At 45.3% G+C, this 20,816-nt stretch overlaps 1 protein-coding gene across 5 annotated transcripts in view; it reads right to left on the bottom strand.

Moving 5' to 3' along the window:
- Positions 1–403: 403 nt before the first annotated feature.
- The window catches only part of DAO (D-amino acid oxidase), a 53,160-nt gene continuing 32,747 nt past the window's right edge, over positions 404–20,816 (bottom strand). For all 5 annotated transcript variants that reach the window (XM_077461297.1, XM_077461296.1, XM_077461298.1 and 2 more), the window contains exons 5-11: positions 17,445–17,510; positions 16,710–16,764; positions 12,316–12,420; positions 7,615–7,697; positions 7,370–7,487; positions 5,846–5,944; positions 404–847 (exon numbers count right to left, since the gene is read on the bottom strand). In XM_077461297.1, the coding sequence (XP_077317423.1) occupies positions 719–847; positions 5,846–5,944; positions 7,370–7,487; positions 7,615–7,697; positions 12,316–12,420; positions 16,710–16,764; positions 17,445–17,510 (655 nt within the window). In that variant the 3' untranslated portion in view covers positions 404–718. The remainder of the gene's footprint in view (positions 848–5,845; positions 5,945–7,369; positions 7,488–7,614; positions 7,698–12,315; positions 12,421–16,709; positions 16,765–17,444; positions 17,511–20,816) is intronic.

Here is a 20,816-nt window from a genome sequence, read left to right as displayed (position 1 = left end):
TCCAGCAGGGTCAAAGAGCTACAAAAATTATTTTAGTAGATAAAAAAAAAAAGCGCTTTTGGAATAAAACAGTGACTTCAGCAGAGCATCTTGATGTGTTTTGTCTTAAAAGACATCATCTTCACCCCAGATGATGTTCAGTTTCACTTTAATAAGGTTGTTTTTGCCTTGAGCCAAAATAATTTGTGTGTATATAGTGAAAGTTCATTTGGACAGCTGGGATTGCATTTGCATTATCTCTACAATGACCCACAACAAGCTCAGATGGAAACATGTTACAAATGCAATCCAAATACCATTCTGTAGTTATGCTTCTAAAAAAGTTATCACAAACATCTGCTAGAATTTAGTGTTTGGCTTAAAAAAAAAAAAATCACAAAAACACAACCATAACTGCTTTGCCTCCAATGCAAAATCAAGGTACATGATTTATTGCCAACATTTTCTCACAAAAATAATCAGGGTTGGGAAAGAGTAAGAGAAAAATAATTTTCCAGGATAATTTGTATTCTAAATAAAGATGTGGGTAATCTATGGAACACTGTTTTATTTGTTAACTGTTGTGTCTAGGCTGAGCTACTGAATTATCCAATTCCCTGTATCTAACAATCTAGCATTAATGATGTATTAATCATCTTAACAAAGTCTCTTCTCAAAACCTGGAAGGTTAGAGGAACAATCCTGACATTTTAGTGAATGCAATGCTTTTCAATCACTTTCATAGCGAAGACTTGGGAAATCTGGATTTCTTCTCATCTACAATTTTCCCAAATAACCGAGCCGCCTCCCGTGCGCATCCCCAGTGGATGGTAAGACCATATCCGCCATGGCCATAATTATGTATGAGCTGTGAATGAAAAACAATGTTTCAGTAAATGTTACTAGATATGTTTTTTAAGATATTCAATGCTCCCATGCTTTCTTTTTATATTAAAAGAAACAACTTCTATCAAACAGATCATATGATGGAATAATTTCTTACAATAAATAGCAATTAACTGCCATTACTAAGAACAAAATTATTATTATTCAAGAATAATAGGCTGGAAATTTACACAGAACTTCTCAAATTCTAGGCACACTTCATTGTCTAAGTATATTCTAAAGATAACATACTGTATACCTTTTCTGTACGGAGGATATACTGGTATATCATGAGAAAAGAGAAACAATCGCTTTAAAACAGGGGTCTCCAAACTTTCTAAACAAAGAGCCAGTTTACTGTCCTCCAGAATTTATGGGGGCCAGACTGTGACCATTGGGAGTAGAAATTATCCTGGTGTTGGTGGGATTAAACAATGCATCTTTGGTATTAGGAGGGAGAAATAGTGCCCTATCGCTGGTGTCAGTGGGAGGAATACTGCGCCATCATTGGCATCAGTGGGAGGAAAAGAGCCCTGTCATTGGCGTCGGTGGGAGGAATAGTGCCCCGTCATTGGCGTCGGTGGGAGGAATAGTGCCCTGTCATTGGCGTCGGTGAGAGGAATAGTGCCCCGTCATTGGCGTCGGTGGGAGGAATAGTGCCCCTTCATTGGCGTCGGTGGGAAGAATAGTGCCCCGTCATTGGCGTCGGTGGGAGGAATAGTGCCCCGTTATTGGCGTCGGTGGGAGGAATAGTGCCCCTTCATTGGCGTCGGTGGGAGGAATAGTGCCCCGTCATTGGCGTCGGTGGGAGGAATAGTGCCCCGTCATTGGCGTCGGTGGGAGGAATAGTGCCCCGTCATTGGCACTGGTGGGAGGAATAGTGCCCCAATCATTGGTGTCAGTGGGAGGAATAGTGCCAATTCATTGTGATAAGTAAGAGGAATAGTGCCCCATCATTGGTGTCAGTGGGAGGAAAAGTACCCCAATGTTGGTGTCAGTGGGAGAATTAGTGCTCCATCATTGGTGTCAGTTTGAAGATTAGTGCCCCACTGTTGTCATTAACCGGAATTTTGCCCCTTTGTTGGTGTCAATAGAAGGAATAGTGCCTTGTATCTGTGGAAGGAATAGTGTCTTGTATCTGTGGAAGGAATAGTGTCTTGTATCTGTGGAAGGAATAGTGTCTTGTATCTGTGGAAGGAATAGTGTCTTGTATCTGTGGAAGGAATAGAGTCTTGTATCTGTGGAAGGAATAGTGTCTTGTATCTGTGGAAGGAATAGTGTCTTGTATCTGTGGAAGGAATAGTGTCTTGTATCTGTGGAAGGAATAGTGTCTTGTATCTGTGGAAGGAATAGAGTCTTGTATCTGTGGAAGGAATAGTGTCTTGTATCTGTGGAAGGAATAGGGTCTTGTATCTGTGGAAGGAATAAAGCCTTGTATCTGTGGAAGGAATAAAGCCTTGTATCTGTGGAAGGAATAAAGCCTTGTATCTGTGAAAGGAATAGTGCCTTGTACCTGTGAAAGGAATATTGCACCAAGAGCCGGATAAAGGCAAGCAATGGGCAGCATCCGGCCCCTAGGCCGCAGTTTGGATACCCCTGCTTGAAAGGCTTCCAAAAGACTTCAGCCAAATCGTTGTACCACCAAACTACTGTACCACCACTACCTTCGTTCTGCCAGATATGACTGAATAGTTTGGACCAGGAACTTAATGAAAATCTCATACCACTTTCTACCTTCCTGAGAATTTTTTTTTTTCTGCATCCCTTTAATTTCCATTCCAACACTCTGCCTGCATGTCTGATTACAATCTGACATACTGTATATGGATAACTTTACCTGCACATAAATCCAAGGTTCTCCATATGGAGAGTGTAGAAACAAAGAGAGATTAAATCAAGAGATGGATAATTATGTGCAAATGGCATGGGGAAAAAAAATACATAACATAGGTCAGAACATAAGAAATAGCAGAATGAATACTAGAGCCAAAAATAGAGCAAAAGGGGAATTGTTGCCAGATCAGAATCACTGTTTGATTTGAAAGATATTTGTTGTTGTAGATAAGAACTTCATATTTGCTTGTTTGCTTTGCTCCAACTTTCAGCAAAATGGTGTATAGGGTTTGTGTAACTTTTTAGAGTACAGGAGGCTTAGATCATCTGTCCTTTTTTTTCTTTTTTTACTACGGTCTGTGTCTTTGTTATAATAATTTCCCCTCACTTCCTGTTGTGTTTACTGTGCCACCTGTGACGGAACGTGAGGGGACATTTCCCTAACAGTGACACAGAAAACCATAAAATACCAATGAAGAATGGTTGATAATAATATGTAATTTTTTACATCTGTGTGTAACCACCTTAGTAAAATATCCCTTCACTTATTTTACCGGTGAATGGTACACTTCAAACAGGAACTTTGGAAATTTTTCCAAATGATGTCACAGACAGCTTAAAAAAAACTGCCAGGAGATCAGATGGCATAAGTGTATAAAGCAGCCATTCCCAACCTTTTTACTCCTCCGGAACCCTCAAAATAGTCGTCAGGTCTTTTGGAACCCATAAAAAAACAATTCATTGGAGGTCAGTGAGAAAAACATCTATTATATTAGTTGGCAGTCGGAAGAGTGCCCCCTTAGCCGTTGTACACACGGTCGGACATTCCGACGGAAAATGTCCGTTCGGACCATGTTTTCGGATAATCCGACTGTGCGTGGGCTCCATCTGACTTTTTCCGTCTGAATGTCCGACCAACAAAGTTTGAGAGGTTGATATAACATTTTCTGATAAAATGATCCGATCAGACTTTGTCTGATCGTTTGTAGAGAATTCCGATCGGACAAAGTGCCACGCATGCTCAGATCAAATTACGAGACCAAAGCTATTGGCTACTAGCCTGAACGTAGTCGTAACGAATGAACGTCATCACGTTCCAAATGATCAGATTTTCTGACAACTTTGTCCGACCGTGTGTATGCAACACCAGTTTCGGACAAAATCCATCAGAAAAAATCTGATGGATTTTGTGGTTGGAATGTCCGACCATGTGTACAAGGGCTTAGAGCACTGGTCAGAATGTCACCTTTTTGTGTATTGTGAGGTGTATTGTGCTGACCTACCTATACTGAGCCAAGTTTGGAGGAGGAGGGAGGACAGATAGACAGAGTGACTGAGCAGGAGCTGAGCCATCTACACAGACACAGACCCCCTCCTGAACCATGTCCACACAGCCTCTGATCCCTGTAAGATGTCTGCATAGCCTCTGACCCCTGTACCATGTCCGCACAGCCTCTGACCCTGTACCATGTCCCCACAGCCTCTGACCCATGTACCATGTCCGCACAGCCTCTGACCCATGTACCATGTCCCCACAGCCTCTGACCCATGTACCATGTCCGCACAGCCTCTGACCCCTGTACCATGTCTGCACAGCCTCTGACCCCTGTAAGATGTCTGCACAGCCTCTGACCCCTGTACCATGGCCACACAGCCTCTGACCCCTGTACCATGGCCACACAGCCTCTGACCCCTGTACCATGGCCGCACAGCCTCTGACCCCTGTACCATGTTGGCGCAGCCTCTGACCCCTGTACCATGTTGGCGCAGCCTCTGACCCCTGTACCATGTTGGCGCATCCTCTGACCCCTGTACCATGTCCGCGCAGCCTCTGACCCCTGTACCATGTCCACACAGCATCTGGCCCCCTCCTGTACCATGTCCACACAGCCTCTGCCCCCCTCCTGTACCATGTCCACACAGCCTCTGACCCCCTTTGTACCATGTCTGCATAGCCTCTGATCCCTGTAAGATGTCTGCACAGCCTCTGACCCATGTACCATGTCCGCACAGCCTCTGACCCTGTACCATGTCCCCACAGCTTCTGACCCATGTACCATGTCCGCACAGCCTCTGACCCCTGTACCATGTCTGCACAGGCTCTGACCCCTGTAAGATGTCTGCACAGCCTCTGACCCCTGTACCATGGCCGCACAGCCTCTGACCCTGTACCATGTCCACGCAGCCTCTGACCCCTGTACCATGTCTACACAGCATCTGGCCCCCTCCTGTACCATGTCCACACAGCCTCTGCCCCCCTCCTGTACCATGTCCGCACAGCCACTGACCCCCTTTGTACCATGTCCGCATAGCCTCTGACCCTGTACCATGTCCCCACAGCCTCTGACTCATGTACCATGTCCGCACAGCCTCTGACCCCTGTACCATGTCTGCACAGCCTCTGACCCCTGTAAGATGTCTGCACAGCCTCTGACCCCTGTACCATGGCCGCACAGCCTCTGACCCCCTCCTGTACCATGCCCGCACAGCCTCTGACCCCCTCCTGTACCATGCCCGCACAGCCTCTGACCCCCTTTGTACCATGTCCGCACAGCCTCTGACCCCTGTACCATGTCCACACAGCCTCTGACCCCTGTACCATGTTCACACAGACTCTGGCCCCCTCCTGTACCATGTAAATGGAATAATATGTTCTTTGACTTTTGTGTAACTTAAACACATTGCTAATAGCACTAACTACGTTTATAGTTTAAATATTGATCTTTGCACTGTTTAGCACTGAAAACAGGTATTGTAGGTACTTTTTTGCAGTGCCAATAAAGAATGTGGCTCTGCCAGTAAATTCCATGTTTTTTGCCAGCAAAAAAATTTTGTTTTTTGTAAGTTTTGGGGTCCTGACAGTAAATTTTACTTTGGGGGGTTGGCAGCTAACTTTACTGTTGGCTAAAAGGATCATTGATGTCATTCCAATGACTCTGCCAAGTTGCGTTGGCCCTGGAACTATGCAGACACCATCAAATGGGAGGTCAATCATCCAAAACTCAAAGGAAACCCCTAGCAATTTCTAGAAAGACCCTGTTTGAGAATGGCTGGTATAACATATCATAGGAGCTTTTCATGTTGATATCTTGTGTTTGTCAAAATGTGTAGAAGCTGAAATCTAACATATAATATTAGATGCACTTACCTCACTCTTAACTGGTCCCGAGACAAAGGGCTCTCTCTCCAGCCTCACTTTACTTCGTGAAGGTCTCAGTCCTGTCCAGTCATGCACGATCTTTGCATTCTGTATGTTGTAAAAAAGGAACTTAAAGTGGAGCTTTAGTCAGAAAATTAAGTCCTGCTAGGTTACTTCAGTTTGGCTCCTTTTGCAGGTATAGCTATCTAAAACATAAAAAATAAGTGTCTATATGGTTTTAAATCCAGTAATACACTGTCTCACCCTACTGTACACATGCTCAGTTGCTCTCTATTTTTAGACACTGGTGGGTTTGTATAAGCAGATCTGCTGACAGCCTTAAAGCAGAATTAAACCCTCCTATCCTTTACAGCCTTTGAAGCTGTTTGATATGCAACTCCCATGGTGCTGCCCATGTGATCAGTTATGACACCAGCCATTTGATGCTTTGACCATTTGGTGGAGGACACAGTTAGCAATCCCCACATTCCAGGAACCATTAAATCGATGGGCTTAGTTCTGCTTTATGATTTACTGCTGTTCAAAGGCTCTGGGCTTCAGCAAAATGGCAGCCACCGGCAAGAGGAAACAGGAGCAATGATGGAATAAATTAGCAGCACACACTAACTTTGGTAGCATAATTATTATGTGGAATGTATGTTCCTTGCTAAAGAACATTCTTTTTTATCAAGTTATTATGGGTAAAGGTCCACTTTAATAGAAATAAAAAAAATTATTCCGGGATTCTCACACCACATCTCCCAGAACGCTGCGAGATTGGCACACAAAGAGGGACCTGGGCTATGTCATCTGAACAGTAAATCGCAGCGGAGCGACTCTGTGTGAGAGAGTATGTATTTTTAAAATAAGAGGTAAGGGGAGGGGACGCATGGGGGGGAGGGTGAAGTTCTACCTTAAGGGAGCCTTATATCTGAATTTCTGATATTTCAGGGTACAATATATTGTAAAGTATTTTATTGTATACATGTACTTAGTTTCATAGTTAGTAAGGTTGAATAAAGACACCAGTCCATCCTGAGTGAGTGTCCACCCTGAACATTGCACACTCACATCGGTCCCTACCCTCAAGGAGCCCACAATCTAAGGTCCCCATTCATATACTAGGGCCAGTTTTGGACAGAAGCCAATTAACCTACCTGCATGTCTTTGGAGTGTGGGAGGAAACTAGAGTACCGGGAGGAAACCCACGCAGGCAAAGGGAGACCATGCAAACTCCAGGCAGGTAGTGTCGTGGTTGGGATTTGAACCAGCGACCCTTTTTACTGCTAGGTGAGAGTGCTAACCACTACACCACTGTGCCGTCTTAAAGCAGAAATTCTCCTAAATGGTGCACGTTTAGGAGATATTCATTTTATCTACAGGTAAGCTTTATTATAAGCTTACTTGTAGGTAAAAAAAAATAAAAAATACTTTATTACCACTTTAACTTTAATTGGCTAACTGTGTGAATATTAGGCACTGTTGTTAAATTACAGATCGTAATGAACTGAAAGATTATCATTCTCATCTCACCTTAAGACTAGGAACCAGCTCACAGCAGCTTTCCCAAATCCATTTATGATCATCGAACATATCCTCCTCATTCCAGTTCCCTAGCTGGTAAATTCCTCCCAGGGTGACCATCTGAGACCTGTACATACGGTATACTAAATATGGTGAATTATGTAACTATTGCATGACTTCCACCATAAGACATACTGTATTTGATTAAGGCACATGAATTTAAAGGATAGCCAGTTTTAGCCTACTACACTCACCCAGGAATAATGTATGGTGTGGTATATACCCCCGTCGCTAGATCATGAGTTAAAATAAAGTGTTTCATCCAAGGAGCAAGAACCTAAAACATATAACAGCTATGTCACACAATATATTTCTGGTACAATCATTTTTTATTGAAAAAAATGCACAGGTGCAGCTCAACAGTTTACGCATGCGTGCGGGGGGGGGGGGGGGGGTCAGGTGAGAGACATAAAATTACACAGAATATCAATGGATGAACCAAGAACAGGCCCATTTTAAAGAGCAAGTTTCTTCCAGGCTCTGGCAATGGCTCCCTTTTTCGGCAATAAACAGACAATAAACAGGTGAGTTGCCAGTTTTTGTTGGTACAAATATAGACCCCAATCTGGACAAAGCAGCAAAGCCAATTTGGCATCCTTATGCATGGATATATGGAATAAGGTTTGAAGGAGCCCAAAGACCCTGGACCAGAACCCCATAAACCAAGACAAGACCACCAGGTGTGGATAATGTTTCCCTGAGATGTCCACAGCCCCTGAAGCATCCGTCGCTATAGGATGGCTTTGCCCTGGCTATACGGGCCGGAACCCAATACCACCTCAAGAGAACCTTGTAGGCAGCCTCCAATGTAGTCGTGTAAAAAGGAGCAATTTGCGACGCAAGACCAGGCTCTACTCCACTCCTCGGGGTCAATGGATGCCACCAAATCAGGTTCCCACCGAGACTGGGAATAGGAGGCGGCAGCAGAACAATATAATGCTTTGAGAGAGGAATAGACTTGTGTGATGGTGCCAGGGAGCAAAGGCAGGAAAGGCCGAATGCTGTTTTTTTAAAGGGGAAATCGGAATTAAATTGCAGAGAGGACACCCAGTGTCGAAGTTGAGTATATTGAAAAAATTCAGCGGGTGGAGCTTTGTGGGTTTTCCTGGAATGAAGGCCACAAGGGAAATTCCCACAATATATTTGCAACTATCATAATTTATGTGCCCACTGATGAGCCATGTCTCCTGAAGTAGGCAACCCCCAGCACTGGTTCCGCAAGCGGCACAAAAAGCCTCTTTTGCCGGCACTCAACTCACTTCCCATCAGCAGTACAGGGAAGCGTCAGTGACACCACAGTGTAACCACAGTGATTATGTATAAACAGGAGAGTGCCCAGCCTCAGTAAAGATCTGCTTACCAGATAGCAAGCATAAAGGGCAGATGGCTATAACCCAGCCGTGGCCTTTAGTTTGCAGATGTCAGTCAAAACCGGGTCCAGCGGATTGGATGGTGCAAATCCCTCCCTCTCACCGTCTATGGAGTCCGTATTCGCTTAGGTAAATGTCCCAGTTTTGTGGAATTACTGTTGAGCTTCTGGGAACTTTGTTGAAATTATTGCTGAATCATTGCGTCACTTTCTACTGAACTGCTGCACTCTGTGCCCCTTTAAGCCACAGCCAGTAATCAGCAGAATGAAAATCACACCCAACTTTTGCTGCAGCACAGAGCGCTGCACTTTTTCTCAGCTGCTGGGGCCCAACTTATGACCCTGCATATAGGCCCACTGCTTTCAGAAAATACCCCTGACCCGAGCTCATCATTACACATCCATTCCAGATGCTTGTATGTGACATCACATACAGTATATCACCTATAAGCACGTGGGCTGGATGTGAGAGATGGATCAGCAGGATGAGTGTGCCAGAAGAGGTATATGTGTCTCATCTCTGCTTCCTTCCACCATTCTGCATATCACGCATATCATAGATGAGAAGAGGGTACAGCGGTGGAACAGATGAGCAGGGAGGTACAGTGGTGGAAGAGGTGAGAAGGGGGTTCAGCAGTGGGACAGATGAGCAGGGGGTACAGTGATGGCAGATGGCAGATTCAGTGGTGGGACAGAAAAGCAGGGCAGGAGAGCAGGGGGTTCAGAGGTGAGACAGATGTGAAGGAGGTACATTGGTGGGGCACATGAGAAAGCAGGTTACAGTGGTGCGGCAGATGAGCACATGAGTTCAATGTTAGGACAGATGAGAAAGTGATTCATTAGTGAGACAGAAAAGGATGGGGATACGGCGGTGCAGCAGATGTACAACAGTGGGGAAGATGAGAAGGGGATTCAGTGGTGGGACAGAAAAGCAGGGGGGTACAGTCATGGGACAGATGAGCAGGGGGTGGTTCAGTGTTGGGCCAGATGATAAGGGGGTTACCGTGGTGGTAGAGATGAGCAGGGGGTAAAGCGGTTGGGCAGATGTGAAAGGAGGTGCATTTGCGGGACAGATGAGCAGGGGGTTACAGTGGTTGGGCAGAAGAGCAGGGGGGGTACAGAGGTGGGAAAGATGTGCAGAGGGGAAAGGAGGTACATCGGTGGAACACACGAGCAGGGGGTTACAGTGGTGGGACAGATGAGTAAGGGGGTTCAGTGTTGGGGCAGATGAGAAGGGGGTTCAGTGGTGGGACAGAAAAGCAGGGGGGTAGAGCAGTGGGACAGATATGAAATGAGGTGTATTGGTGGGACAGATGAGCAGGGGGGTACAGAGGTGGGGTAGATGTGCAGGGTGGTACAGTGGTGGGTAGATGTGCAGGGGGTTACATTGGGGGGGCAGATGTGCAGAGGGTTACAGTGGTAGGGCAGATGTGCAAAGGGTTACAGTAGTGAGGCAGATGCGCAGGGGGTTACAGTGGTAGGGAAGATGTCCAGGTGGTTACAGTGGTGAAACAGATTTGCAGGGGGGACAGAGATTGGGGGTATGAAGGAGCAGGAATTGGGGCTGATCTGAGGTGTGCAGTTGCAGGATGTTAATTTCTGACTACTCAAGTACTTTACAGCATTTACTTTATAAAAAATCCTTTCTTTGAAAACATTTTTCAGCACATTGTGCTCAAAAGGTTGCCTACCCCTGGCCTAGAGGTTTCGAATGTGCCAGTACACTGAAAAATTTAACTTTTGTCAAAGCCAAAACCTTTTTCTTTAGTTTTAGATATATCAGAGAAGGGTATGAACCTTTCAGGTTTACCTACTCAAGAATATGTTACTTTTCTGGTCTCCCCTAGGTGGCTGGTGTATGGCATCCTTTCTCAACCAGGGTTCTGTTGTACCCTCAGAGGTTGCTAGAGGGTCCTTGTCAAGTCAGCACTGGTGGTGAACTGATTTCCCGTCTATACTTATTACCAATGTAACAGAGACCAATTTTCCACTGACCATAAATCTAAAGAGGACAACACACTGACTACTAGATACTAGAGTATGATAACACTATAATTTTTACTGTCTTTGGGTTTGTTGCCCATTATTATTATAAGTTTTATGGTCACTACTAGAATAAATATTTGTCATGTAGTGCAAAAGGGTGTTGAAAATGATCAGCCCTGGATGTCAAATACTTTGGGTATACCATCATATTTCTTCTTGTATATAAACATTTCTAAAACTTACTGATAACAATATACCATGGGAAGTAGAAATAATAATGTTAGTAGTGGTTCTTCTGAGATCTGAGAACTATTTCAAGAGAGCCCCCCCGTGCTAAAAACGTTGAGAAAAGCTGGTCTATGGTGTCCGTATTTAAAATGACCTTTTTCATTTACTGTGCAACCTGTGAAAGGACTTCAGTATCATGCATGCACATTAGAAGCACAGGGTCTTAAACAGTGAATGTGCAGGCATGTGAGCAATTAATTACTAATTAGTGTAATTATAACGCACATACAGATCCAACTACTTTTAACTGATCTCCTTGCATTGCAACTCTGCATTAGTAAGTGGTAAATGTGATATACACTATATACAATCACCCGACACTAGTTAGTTTCCACAATCCATGACTTAACTTCACAGTTTACACAAATAAGTTTTAAATTCAAACTGTAGCACTGATGTAAGTAATTTTTTTTGTCCACAGTAGCACGGCAATCCCTCCACCTCCGTTCTAACTAATCACTCTCACCTTATGGCATGGACCCCTGTGCAAACAGGTGGTCATGCAAGCGGGTATCAAAAGGATTAACACGGACCATAAACTTCTCTCACGTCTCCTTAGATCTCAGCAAGGACGCCAGGTCATGGGTAGAAAGAAAAAATCTAAGCGCTTTTTTTGATCGATCAAAAGAATTTTGATCGATCAAAAAAATTAACGATTAATCGAGGAATTAATCTTTAATTTCCACAGCCCTAATATATATATATATATATATATATATATATATATATATATATATAAACGCTGAGGCATGATAAATATTATATATGAACATATTAACAGCACTAGTCTTAAAAAAAAATAGACTAATCTATACAGAATTGCCTCATGCAGCAAACATACAAATACAAGTATCATGCATAAAGAAAAATCTATATATAAAATCTGTTTTCTGTTTGCAGCTTTCTACTGAGCTGACATCACTCAAGAGTTATTTCTACAGTGCAGCCTGCAGAGTAGAGGCACTAGAAGCATAATTAGAATTGGTTTCAAAGTGTCTGCAGCTTGAATAACCTACTCCATTTTCTTGTTATTTCCCATATCTATATGGAACAATAATCTTATAGATTTAAAATAGATTCAGACTTTAAAATCTACATAGCATCTTTCATAGCAATAAAAGTTGCCTTGAGCATTATGTTTAATTTCTTAGTCAAAGAGCAAATGGGTCATAATGTTGCTTGCTCAAAGATGACAGGAGAAACAGCAGGATATATGCAATAAAGGCTTTATCCATCTCTCTTACACACATACCTTCAAAATCTGCCCTCTGCCTGGTTTTAAATCTGGATCAGGCTGCAGCTGCCCTGAACGCATTCCTGTGCAGTTAATAATGACATCTGCCCCTTGAGCAGCAAGCTACAAATTCATAAAAAAAAGCTATATGAGATACAACATAATCTGCAAATTGTTTTTATTTTTAAAACATATAGAGTCCTTTAAAGATATTGTTATTTCTCTTCATATGGTACAATAAATAAAGACAATTAGGAAAACACAATAAACAATTTACAAAAAAAATCCTCTGTGTTGTTTTGTGAGAGTATGAGTACTACAGACATAAACCTGCCATTATTGCACGAAAAAAAGATTTTACATGAGATGTACATGGTAAGCATTTGAGTGGTGACATTGGATTATACAACACCAGCTGCCTGTGTGGAAAGCATATGGATGTAATTAAAGCTGAACTCCAGAACACAGATAAAACCTACCCTTGCAGTAAGGCCCCTGCACTGCAGGGGCTAAAAGAGAAGTAAAGGGGATTAAATACAAACATTTATACTCATCTAGGTGGATGCAGCATTCATCTGATGCTGTGTCTGTTCCCTGTCACCTCTAAACCCGAGAACTGAGTAATTAAAGACCCCCGATTACTCAGTTCTCATTCTTCAGTGAGCAGAGAGCTACTGTCAATCATTGGCTCTCTGCTCTGTCCCTCCAGTGCTCATTGGAGTGCTGGGCTGGGAGGGGGTGGGGGTTGCTGGCTCAGGCTCTCAGCAGTGAGCTGAGGTTGAGCCAGATGCCGGTCCAGGTTAAAATTGGGATCTCTCCAGAGCCTGGAGCGGCTGAGTGACGTGAGCTGACAGTGGGCTTTTTTGGCTGAATGCAGTTCACAGGAGTGCAGAACAAAGTGCACTCCTGTGATTCCCAAAAGAGCTTTGGCCCTACTCCTTTAAAACAGGGGAAGGCAACTCAACTCAAGGTGTCATAAGGCCGCGTACACACGGGCGGACTGTTCGCCCAACCTTGTTCGGCAAACAGTTTCATCAAACAGTCCGCTCAAAATTTGCATGAGCGGACTTGCCCACACACGAGCGGACTGTTTGACGAACAAGGTTGGGCAAACAGTTCGCTCAACTTTTGAAATGAACGGACTCGCCCACGTAAGGCGGAGGCAAATCCGCCCATTTCGAGCGCGTGTACAGGTAGGCGGGGCCCGCGAAGGAGACGTCGCGGGCTCCGCCGCCTGGAATGGGCTTAAAGGGGAACCCCAACGCCGAAAAAAATCGGCGTGGGGGTTCCCCCCAAGTCCACACCAGACCCTTGTCCGAGCACGCTACCCGGCCGGCCAGGAAAGGGGGGCGAGCGAGCGCGCCCCCCCTCCTGAGCCGTACCAGGCCGCGTGCCCTCAACATGGGGGGTGCCTTGGGGAAGGGGGGGCCGCGCGGCCCCCCCACCCCAAAGCACCTTGTCCCCATGTTGATGAGGACAAGGGCCTCTTCCCGACAACCCTGGCCGTTGGTTGTCGGGGTCTGCGGGCGGGGGGCTTATCGGAATCCGGGAGCCCCCTTTAAGAAGGGGGCCCCCGGATACCGGCCCCCCACCCTATGTGAATGAGTATGGGGTACAATGTACCCCTACCCATTCACCTGTGAAATAAAGTACAATAAAAAACACAACACAGAGAAAAAATATTTTATTGCACAGCTCCGGGGGTCTTCGGGGGTCTTCTCGCCGGACTCCTCCGCTATGTGTGTGTAGCTCTTTTGCTAGCGGAGGAGTCCGGCTTTCTTCCTCCCCGCCGCCGGCCTCTTCTCCCGACTTCGGGGGTCTTGTCCCCCTCTTCGGTTCTTCTGCCGGGCCACCGCGCCTGGTCCGGTGGCCCGGTCTTCTGTCGCCGTCTTCCGTTCTTCTGTCGCCGCCTTCGGTTCTTCTGCCGGGCCACCGCGCCTTCTTGTAGCTCTTTTACAGGCGGTGGCCCGGTCTTCTGTCGCCGCTGTCGTCGCCGCCGCCGCCGCCGCCTTCCGTTCTTGTTCTTCTTCTTGTTCTTCTTCTTCTTCTTCTCCTGGAGATGTTGACTCGACGAGCTCTCCGGCCGGAATGCCAGGGACACGCTCCGCTGCCACTTATATAGTGACAATGGGGCGGTGTCACATGGTATATGTCACATGGGTTGGTCACATGGGTTGATGTCACATGGGGACTATGACATCGTAAGGGGGCGGGGTCACCATGTGACCAACCCATGTGACATATACCATGTGACACCGCCCCATTGTCACTATATAAGTGACCGCACAGCGCGGCTCTGGCATTCCGGCCGGAGAGCTCGTCGAGTCAACATCTCCAGGAGAAGAAGAAAAACAAGAAGAAGAACAAGAACGGAAGGCGGCGGCGGCGGCGACGACAGCGGCGACAGAAGACCGGGCCACCGCCTGTAAAAGAGCTACAAGAAGGCGCGGTGGCCCGGCAGAAGAACCGAAGGCGGCGACAGAAGAACGGAAGACGGCGACAGAAGACCGGGCCACCGGACCAGGCGCGGTGGCCCGGCAGAAGAACCGAAGAGGGGGACAAGACCCCCGAAGTCGGGAGAAGAGGCCGGCGGCGGGGAGGAAGAAAGCCGGACTCCTCCGCTAGCAAAAGAGCTACACACACATAGCGGAGGAGTCCGGCGAGAAGACCCCCGAAGACCCCCGGAGCTGTGCAATAAAATATTTTTTCTCTGTGTTGTGTTTTTTATTGTACTTTATTTCACAGGTGAATGGGTAGGGGTACATTGTACCCCATACTCATTCACATAGGGTGGGAGGCCGGTATCCGGGGCCCCCTTCTTAAAGGGGGCTCCCGGATTCCGATAAGCCCCCCGCCCGCAGACCCCGACAACCAACGGCCAGGGTTGTCGGGAAGAGGCCCTTGTCCTCATCAACATGGGGACAAGGTGCTTTGGGGTGGGGGGGCCGCGCGGCCCCCCCTTCCCCAAGGCACCCCCCATGTTGAGGGCACGCGGCCTGGTACGGCTCAGGAGGGGGGGCGCGCTCGCTCGCCCCCCTTTCCTGGCCGGCCGGGTAGCGTGCTCGGACAAGGGTCTGGTGTGGACTTGGGGGGAACCCCCACGCCGATTTTTTTCGGCGTTGGGGTTCCCCTTTAAGCCCATTCCAGGCGGCGGAGCCCGCGACGTCTCCTTCGCGGGCCCCGCCTACCTGTACACGCGCTCGAAATGGGCGGACTTTCCGAGCGGGAACAGTCCGCTCATTTCGAAAGTACAGCGGACAAGCCCACACACGGGCGGACTGTTCGCTCAAACACAGTTTCAGCGGACAGTTTTTCGGAATTTCCGAAAGACTTTGTCCGTCCAACTGTCCGCTGAAACTGTCCGCTGAAAGCCCACACACGAGCGGACTGTCCGCCCAAACACTGTTCAGCGGACAAGGTTGGGCGAACAGTCCGCCCGTGTGTACGCGGCCTAAGAGAAACTTGGACTGGGCCAAACTTTTTCCTGCTAAATCGTTTTTGACCTGGAAAGGTCTATGCCCTTGTACACACAGTCGGACATTCCGACAACAAAATCCGACGAGTTTTGTCCGACAGATTTTGTCCGAAACTGGTGTTGCATACACACGGTTGGACAAAGTTTCCGGAAAATTCGATCGTTCATAACGTGATGACGTTATTTAGTTACGACAGGACTATGTTCAGGCTAGTAGCCAATAGCTTTGGTCTAGAAATTTGATCTGAGCATGCGTGGCACTTTGTCCGATCGGAATTCTCTACACACAATTGGACAAAGTCCGATCGGATCATGTTGTCGGAAAATTTTATAGCCCAGCTCTAAAACTTTGTCGGTCGGATATTCCGTTGGAAACAGTCCGGTGGAGCCCACACACAGTTGGATTATCCGACAACATGGTCCAATCGGACATTTTCTGTCGGAATGTCCGACCGTGTGTACAAGGGCTATAAGTAAGTATGTAGACACATAGAAAACAAACACCTGGCGCCTTAGAATAACAGGTATAACTGTTGCTCATGAAATATGTTTCTTTCAGATGGGCAGCCAGGGGGCGGTAAAATGTGCAGCAGTTTTACCACCTCATTGGCTGTCCACCTGAACTGTAAATTAACAGTCAGACAGGTCTGTTCTGTGTAATTTTTAGCTTGGGCTGCAAAGTTTAACAAGTGGCATCACTTTTGAGTTCAATAGGGCTGAACTGCAGCCATGTGCAATGTATGCGATTGCAGCACAGTAATGGCTGGGTAGGGACAGCCAAAGGGCCGGAAGTGGCCCACAAATTTCCCAGGTCTGGGATAAATGCTCATTTATTCTAAGGATGCAGGGAAAAGGTATAAATACTTTTTCTTTGCTCCCAAATACTTCCTCTATCCAGTACAGACTTTTCCTAAACAAGGTTTGCGTTAAATCTTACCTCTGCAAAACTTTCAATCTTCTTGTGAATAAACTTGACTCCTCCCTCCTGTAGTCTGCAAGGATAAATTCCAAATAAGATTACTTAAACACATGTTGTAATATGAATGGAAAGGGCAGATTTTATTTCAAGCATCTAACTATTTCCTACAGCATGCAGTGTTTGTCAGAGGATTTTTTCTTTGACTTGCAAGAAAAAGCAGAGTCTTCTGCTCTGTATGAATCAGATGTGGACTGGTCATAATGTGATGTGATAGCACTAATAACTACAAAGTGCAGGAGTTTCTAATTGGGGGGTTCCTGTATATGAATAAATGTTTTAGTTTTTTTTCCATTCACCTTCATAATATTACTTGGGGCTCAGTTCACCCCCCCTCCAAAAAAATAATAATAATAAAATAAAAAATGATATACGGCATATATATACATACATACATATACATACATATATATATATATATATATATATATATATATATATATATATATTTTTTTTTTTTTTTCCTGCAGCATCCTCCTGTGAGCTCAGAGTGAATCCCAATTCCTCGGGCTCTCAGGAAATGAGTTATATAATGCTGGTATTCAGGGGGCAGCACCAGATATCAGGCAAGTATAGCAGACTTTTTTCCCCAAGCTGGAGCTGTGCTTTAACATGCTTTAACACACATTCACAGTTTAATGTTATGTTCACTGTGGAATCTTTTCAGACAAAAATATATTTTAATATAGAACATACTTTTTAGTGAGCCAAGGTAAGTAGTTTTTCCCCTCGATCATCAATGCTGTGTTAAACCAACCATAACTGCAATAAACAAATAAGAAAGAAAAGAGGTAACATCATTAGAATAGACAGTATATATTATTTCATTTTTTTTCTAAACTGTATATATTACGAACATAATATCCAAATAAGTTCCCAAATTTTTCCTCTCTATTGTCCAAACAAATCATCTAGGCTAAATAAATTGTCTGTTTTTCTTTTACTTTTTTGTTTTGCTTTAGGTATTTCCACTAGCCAATTACTGAGAAAAAAATACATTCATTTTAAAGGAGTTTAAAAAGACCAAAAGAGCAAAAGATTCTATGTAAATATTCAGCCAAATGAGTTGTAATTTACAAAGGTTGCCTAGAATGTTGCGTTGCCCAGATTTTTCTACTTAGCCACCAAAAACCATACCAATAAAATTTCTTTTTTTAAATCAGATGCTTTTTATTGACATTTTTTTCCATCTTATACAAAACAATACAAAAAATCCACCTCCCCCTGTCCTCACCCCTCCCTCCCTCCTCTTCCCCCTCCTCTCCCCACTTTTCTCCTGAAAATCCACCTGCTTCCCACAATCTTTCACTCCCATCACTTATTACCACCCCTAATTCATCCCTCCCTCCTCCCCATCCACACCCTAAGCTCCATTTAACTGGGGTTAATCCACCTCTAACCATGATTTCCACAATCTCTCATATTTCTTTATGTTTCCCCTCTTAATATATATACATTTTTCCTTCCATGTCGTATCTTTTATGACATTCATCCATTCTCCCACCGTCGGGGGGTGGGGGGGGCTATTGCTTGCCATTTCTGTGCAATCAACAATTCTTGCTTGAAACAAGCATCTGATTATTGCTGTCTGTGTATCTACCATGAATCTATTCCTTTCTATATGCCCCAAAACACATTTTAAAGCAGGAGACCCGCAATTTTTTTTTAAAGTCAGCAGCTACAAATACTGCAGCTGCTGACTTTTAAAATAAGGACACTTACCTGTCCCAGGGTCCAGCGATTTCGGCACCCGAGGCCGAAACATCCCTCGATCCTCGGATGCTGCCGCCGCCATCTTCTCTATGGGAATCAGGAAATGAAGCCTTGCAGCTTCACTTTCCAGTTCACTACTGTGCATGCGCAAGTCATGGTTGGCGCTGTCTCTGGGACCTGTGTGTTTCCCAGCAGACAGCGTGGCGGGACGGGAAGAGGCATAGACTCCCACGGGAGTCTATGCCTAGAAGTTGGTGCAAATACCTGTCTTAGACAGGTATCTGCACCCCCTCCTTCCTGAAAGGTGCCAAATGTGACACCGGAGGGGGGAAGGGTTCCAGAAAGCAAAGGTTCAATTTTTGTGTGAACCTCCGCTTTAACCTCTATGTCTAGAGATGTCCCAAAAACAGAATTTATTTTGTTAACCATCTCCATCCAATATCTGTGTAATTTGGGGAATCTCCAGATCATGTGCACCAAGTCTCCCTTTGCATCCCCACATCTAGGGAATTTCACATCTGGTCTTCTTCCAAACATTTTTAAAGGAGTATGATCTATGTACCAGAAATAAGTGGGATACAATCTGTGAAGGTGATAATGAGACCATAGGCCCCAATTCCAGGATTCAGCTCCATTGCTCCTCAGTTATTTGTCCAATGTCCTCCTCCCATTTTCCCTTCCTTCAGAGCTCTGCACCTCCTCCCATTTCTGCCCTGCTTATAGACCCATACATGTCGTAAATCAACCCCTTGGAGGTCCTGGCACTGACCACCATTCGGAAAGAGGACATCTCAACCAATTAAATTTCAAATTATTTCTAGACAGTTCTGACTACCCATGATCTTCTGTACACCAATGATTATTCATACAATATTGTGCAATGCCCCAATGTGCATCAATCAACAGCACTTACCAATTGAATTATTCAGCATAATAAAAAGGCTAGTTGCAGTTGTTTGTGAATGATTTAAAGCCTAAATGCTGCTGCAAAAAAACCCAGAAAAAATCAGCACAAGAGACATAACTTACAGTAAGTCTTGGTGCCTCTCTTTTTAGTTAAAATCCTCCATCCATGCCCCCCTCCCCCCTGCTAACATAATCTTCCAATGCAGCGGGGAGTAATACAACTAAGGAGCTGTACTATGCCTGCCCTTTCTGTTGGTCTACTCCATTCATAGAAGCCATAATACAGCTTCTACAAATGGAGGGGGCAGGCTTATTAATCTGCCCATTCTTCAGTTATAGATTCTGTTTCAGGCAGGCATAGTCAGGCTTTCTTGATGAGAGCCTCTGACAGCCCCTTAGTTGTATTAACCCCCACCACACCAGAATATTATGACGGCAGGGGTGGGGGGGTCATTAATGGAGGAGAATTTCAACTAAATGATGAGAATTCAGCAAAAGGGACACATCTGAATGACTATAAGTTATGTCTCTTGAGCTGATTTTTCTGTTATTTATTTAGTCTGCGTTTAGGCTTTAAATTGGAACTAAACCCTTCTATCCTTTACAGCCAACAAAGCCATCTTAGCCTCTGTTTGATCTGCAGTTGTCATGATGCAGCACATAAGATCAGTTTTATTACCAGCCATTTGATGACTTGATTGGTTTGGTTTCAAGACAAACAACTGGAACAATTATGGCATGACGGCATGCCTTGAAAGTAACTGTTTTGGGAAACCGTTACGTTGTTGGGTTTAGACTGGTGCGACTTGCGCTCCAACTTTGAGAGCACATGCCACATGATAAGTTGCGCCCCATTAAGTGCAATGGAAGCATTCTAATAGGAGTGACTTGAGTCGCTCTGACTTAGAAAAAGGTTCCTGCACCACTTTTGGTGTGACTTCGGCATGACTTGCATTGACTTCCGTTCATGAAGTTGTATTCAAGTTGTGCCGAAGTCACGCTGGGATGTCAGCTTCAAAGTTGTGTGAAAGTCGCCGCAGTGTGAACCGGGCCTTAGTTCTGATTTAAGTGATCTGCATTTAGCTGAATGGGATACCTGGTCACTTGTCAAACAAGGCTGCATAATGCCATTTGTATTGACTAGCCTTAAAATAGGCCAAACAAGGTGTTATGCACTTCAGCACCGGCCTATAGTCATATGACATCTGCAGATGGGATCTCCCATCCTGGGCGGGTGTCATATGACGTCCTCTCATTCCCAGCCATCTAGGGGGCATGCGAGCGCCGCCAGCGGCGTGCATGCGCACCTGCGGCATCGCTCAGGACCCGGTGCACGTGCCCGGCGGCCACGATGTCTGCCGGGCACCTGCAATTGCCCAGGAAAACAGCAGGACTATGGATCTGTGTATGTAAACACACAGATCCACGTACTGTCAGTGGAGAGGAGAC

The sequence above is a fragment of the Lithobates pipiens genome, unplaced genomic scaffold, assembly GCF_037356315.1.
Source record: "Lithobates pipiens isolate NorthernLeopardFrog02 unplaced genomic scaffold, aLitPip1_a1.2 Scaffold_3, whole genome shotgun sequence".
Classification (NCBI taxonomy): Eukaryota; Metazoa; Chordata; class Amphibia; order Anura; family Ranidae; genus Lithobates; species Lithobates pipiens.
This window is presented reverse-complemented; position numbering and strand designations above follow the sequence as displayed.